Consider the following 5,069-nt stretch of genomic DNA (forward strand, 5'->3'; position numbering starts at 1 on the left):
ATTATTGTAATTATTGATATTATAATTGATGTTCTTATTAGTATTACTATCATTATTATTGTTATCATCATTATCATCATCTTCTTCATCATCATCATTATCATCATTATTGTAATTATTGTTATCATAATTGTTGTTGTTGTTGCTCTTTTTTATCATCATCGTCGTCGTCATTATTGTAATTATTGTTATCATAATTGTTATTGATGTTCTTCTTATTATCATCATTATCACCATTATCATCATCACCACCATCACCATCACCATCACCACCATCATCATCATCACCACCACCATTATCATCATCATCATCACCATCATAATCATCATCATCGTCATTGCTGTTATCTGTATGATCATGATAATAGTTCCCATGAATGTTATCATCCTTCTCTGCAATGGAACCGCCAGTGTGGCATAGCTTCAGAGTGCCAGGGCAATGGGGGGTCAGGGTGCCAGAGCAGGTGAAGTCAGGGTCTTTGTGTCTTGGCACTAGCTGTCTTTTATATCTTTATTCTTATCTGTATTGATATCATTATCATCATTTTAAGTATCGTTATGTGTCCATTGAGATAAGCGTGCCAATGTAGTGTGAAATAAGGGTGCCAAAATGGTGTTGATTTAGGTCAGGGCGGTGTGGAGTCAGGGTAGGGTGCCAAAGTGTTGTAAGGTCTGGGCACCAGGTTGATGTGAGGTCACGTCGGGTCTGGGTGCCACTGTGTTATAAGGTCAGGGTGTTATGGTGCTTTTTGAATCAAGGTGCCAGGGTGGTGTGGGGTGAGGGTGCCAGAATAGGATAGGGCTGGTGCCAGGATGATGCAACGTCAGGGTGCCAGGGGTAGGTGAAAGGCATCAGGTGGTATAGGTGCAGGTGCCAGAGTGTTGCGGGTTCCGAGTTTCATGATGATGTGGAATCAAGGTGCCAGAGTGGCGTGAAGTTAGGGTGCCAGCCAGGGTGGATAAGGGTGTCAAGATAGTGTGGATAGGGTGCCAGGGTGATAAGGCGCCAAGATAGTGCGTTTCAAGGCACCGGGATAGTGTGGGAATAAGGGTGCCAGGATAGTGAGAGGTCAGGGTGCCAGAGTTGTGCGAAATCAGGTTGCCAGTGAGAGATCAGAGTGCCATGAAGGTCTAGGGTGCCAGAATGGAGTGCGGTCAGAGCGCCTAGCGGAGGGCGGTGGCTCTACCCTCAGGGTGCCGTTCCTGCCACGGCGCTATAAGCCTGACACGTTAGAATTAATGAGCGGTGAAAAACGGCACCATTAGCCCGGACCCTCCACTTAGCCGTGGCACTCCGGGCGCTGAGAATGGCACTGCAGCACCACCGGGAGATGCTTCCTTGGACAATTACCGAACATCACTGCTGCCGAAAGACATCACGGTGACTTTGAGGTGCATCTGCTTCTTTGTTTTTCATTTTTCTGTCTCCGTTTTCCTAATTGTATTTCCAAAATGTTGTGATTTCTCTTCTTTATGAGGTTGTGTTTTGTCAGACTTTCTGTTGGGACGTCTCTTCATTATCCATTGTCTTTCCCATCGTCACTCTCTCTCTCTCTCTTCCTTTCTCTCTCACGCACTTAACACTCACTCTCTCTTTCTCTCTACTCAGTCACTCTGTCTCCGTTTCTGTTTCTGCTTCTCTCTGTCTTTTTTCTCTCTCTCTCTTTCTCACTCATTCTCTCAACTCACTCACTCTTTCTGTCTGTCTCTTGTTTCTGTTTCTACCTCTCTATCTCCCTCACTCACTCAATCATTCTCTCTTTCTCTCTCTTTCCCTCAACTCACTCTCTCTGTCTCTGTTTCTACCTCTCTATCTCCCTCACTCACTCAATCAGTCTCCCTTTCTCTCTCTCTCTTTCCCTAAATTATCTCTCTGTCTGTCTCTGTTTCTACCTCTCTATCTCCCTCACTCACTCAATCAGTCTCTCTTTCTCTCTCTCTCTCTTTCCCTCAACTCAGTCTCTCTGTCTTTCTCTGTTTCTGCTTCTCTCTCTCTCTCTATCGGTCTGTCTGTTTGCTTATCCGTCTCTTTATCTGTCTCCATTTTAGTCCCCTCACTTGCGGATAAATGAAACACAAATATAATATATTCCTTTTTTTATTATTTGACAATATTGTTTTACGTTTTATTATTTGACAAATTTCCCTCGACGTTTAGCAGATCTCCAACCATTAAGAAGCTAAAGAGGCTGACGAGGGATAGTAATTATAAATACACGATATATACAGCTGGTTTTGATATATTTATATATTTATATATATATATTTACAGTAGCATACTTAGCTGATTACTGTACAAAGCGTATTAATGACAATATTACAAGTATCATATTTATATTAACTGATCACCGAAGTTGAAAATAACACTGTAAATAACAAATGAATGTCCACTTGCCTTCCTATCTTCCTTTTTTTCTCTATTCATTGTTTGTTTCTCTATTTCCTTTTCTTCTCCAGTTCATTTCAACCAACACATAAAATCCTAATACATACATATATATCTTTACCTGCATAAATTTCTGAATATAATTTCGCACATTAATATCCACTGTTGATGGTTGCCAATTAACATTTTTCATTGTACATATCATGTCAACTGCGAGTCAATAGCAGAGAAGACATCAACCATATGTCACGAGATATTCCCGTGTGACATTCTTAAAAGCCTTACATATCACAGCCTATACATTATCTGGAGTTAGCGAGAAATTGCAAATCCTGTTGCATACACTGATCTTTAGCTTAATTTCCCTCCAGTTCCATGATTATTGCCGATTCTGTTGTCAGCGTTTGATATGTCATCTTCTTTAATGCACTTTCACCACTGTTGATTCATTATCATTCACACCAACATCAGATAAGGTTCAACAGCTGTCACACTTAATACTTCAGTTGTCCTTATCATCTTCATCTACATCTCAACACTCTTCCGTTAATTATCGCAAAGTGTCTCTCACTGTGAGTGGTTTTATTTTGGATTTTGGGCACCATTCTTTGCTATCTTTATTAATTTTTTGATTATTAGAATTTTTTTACAAAAGGAAGGATGTATTATTGTTATATTTCCAAACTGGTCTTCGCTGGCAGCATTCTTATCACGGTCACTGAAGCTTCCTTTCACTTGCCGTTCGTCACAACCAGACACTTGGGAATTCATTAGCAACAGATTCATCTTTACTAAATAACCATTCATTTCCATCCAGCGAGTGAGGTGGATATTGTAGAGACGACTGAACACATCGGTTTTACAGCCGCGCTTAAGTACAGTGTTAAATATGTCAAATTTACTGTCATTAAGTCTCTCTCTCTCGCAGGTCACTCAAACGACAGCGATTTGATGACCACAAGACCACAGTTTCGGCCGTATTTACACATCGGGAAAGGCAACTGCCACTGCCTTTTGCCACGGGGCGCTTTGAGCGGCGTCGTGGCGGTCTCTGCAGTTGCGGGAGGGCGCGGGCGTGGCGCGGGAGGGCGTCGCGTCATCGAACATCGGGCGCGGAGGCACAATGGAGGTCCCGCCACCTCTTGGCCGCCGCCGACACCTCAGCCCGCCGAAGAAGGGCCACGTCGCACGCACGGCGTGGCGTCCGCAGCCTCCTCCAGGTCCACCCGCACCCGCGGGCGGCCGCGGCAGCCGCGGGGAGAGAGCAGGTAGCAGCGGAAGAGAAGGACTGCGGGAAGTTGGTCGCTTTCGGCTCGCTGGGCGGCGGCGCCGATCTATCTGGAGGAGTAGTCGTGGTAGGTCGGCGGCTGGCGGTAGAGCTGCGAGTTGAGCTGCGGCGGCGCGGGGTACGGCGGCGGGTACACGGGCGAGGTGCGCGCGTACGGAGAGCCCCGCGCCTTCACGCTGCCGTAGTTGTAGGGGCCGTACATGGGGCCGTACGTGCACATGTCGCCCGCGTACGGCTGGTTGAGGGGCGCGCACTGGCCGCCGCCCGCGCCCACGCCGTCCGCCCGCGAGGTGGAGGTGAGGCCGGGCGTAAGAGTGGGAGGAGAGCCCTGCAAGAGCCCCGAGGGCGTCATGGCCGAGCCGCCCATCATCCGGGAGACCAATCCTCCGTCTGCGTCGCACTCGTCTGCAAGGAGAAGGCAAGGGTGAGAGGAGGGACAAAGGGCGCGGGCGGCGGCGCGTCACAGCGGCCCGCGAATCCTGACTGGCGCGAGGGCGCGAGGGCGTCCGGGCCAGCCTGGCGGGCTATATGTTGACACAGTAACTCAACTACTCGTGTTGCGCTGCCTCCGTCCTGAGTCACGCCGCGCCGCATCCGAACACGTGCGAGCCTCGTCAAAGGGACCGGGGACGCAAAAACGCGCGAAGGAGGTCATCAATATCATCGCCAAGGCATTCGCAAAGCGTAAAAGTGGACAGATTTGCATACACTTTGCTTGGGGTAAAAATTCATCATGGGCTGGATCTACTGACACTAATGAACTACTTTTGAACGTTTAATTGATGGCATTCATAACCACGAAAAATAAAAAATGGAAATGAGACAAAAGAGAAACGGACGAAAGAAATCAGAGACATCATCAACCCCCCCCCCAAAAAAAAATCAAGAAAAAAACAACAAAAAAACTAAAACTAAAACTTCATTCATTCACACACACACACACGAGAATAAACAAAACAAAATTAAAAATACTAAATATGAATATGAGAGAAAAACAGTGTTTGTTTACGTGGCCCCAGAGTCTCCTGCTGGGTCAGTCAGGGTCAAAAAGGCCATACCAGGAGGGGAGGGGGGGGTATTTTTTCCACTTATTCTTACCCTGATATTTATTTTAGTGGGAGAGTAATAAGATGCGAATAAAAACTGGGAAAAAATAGATTAAGATATAAAGTAGGAGGATTAAGTAGGAAAGGAAAGGAGAAGAGGAGGGAGAGAGATGAGAGATAAGAGTAAGAAAGAGAGGGAGAAGGGGAGAGAGAGAGAGAGGGAGAGAAGAGAAGAGAAGAGAAGAGAAGAGAAGAGAAGAGAAGAGAAGAGAAGAGAAGAGAAGAGAAGAGAAGAGAAGAGAAGAGAAGAGAAGAGAAGAGAAGAGAAGAGAAGAGAAGAGAAGAGAAG

At 46.1% G+C, this 5,069-nt stretch overlaps 1 protein-coding gene across 1 annotated transcript in view; it reads right to left on the minus strand.

Annotated features, from left to right (window-relative positions):
• Positions 1-2,083: 2,083 nt before the first annotated feature.
• The window catches only part of LOC113824894 (uncharacterized), a 102,250-nt gene continuing 99,264 nt past the window's right edge, over positions 2,084-5,069 (minus strand). The window contains exon 8 of the mRNA XM_070133799.1: positions 2,084-4,079. Coding sequence (XP_069989900.1) covers positions 3,721-4,079 — 359 coding nt within the window. The 3' untranslated portion in view covers positions 2,084-3,720. The remainder of the gene's footprint in view (positions 4,080-5,069) is intronic.

Source organism: Penaeus vannamei, chromosome 19 (assembly GCF_042767895.1).
Source record: "Penaeus vannamei isolate JL-2024 chromosome 19, ASM4276789v1, whole genome shotgun sequence".
NCBI classification, from domain to species: domain Eukaryota; kingdom Metazoa; phylum Arthropoda; class Malacostraca; order Decapoda; family Penaeidae; genus Penaeus; species Penaeus vannamei.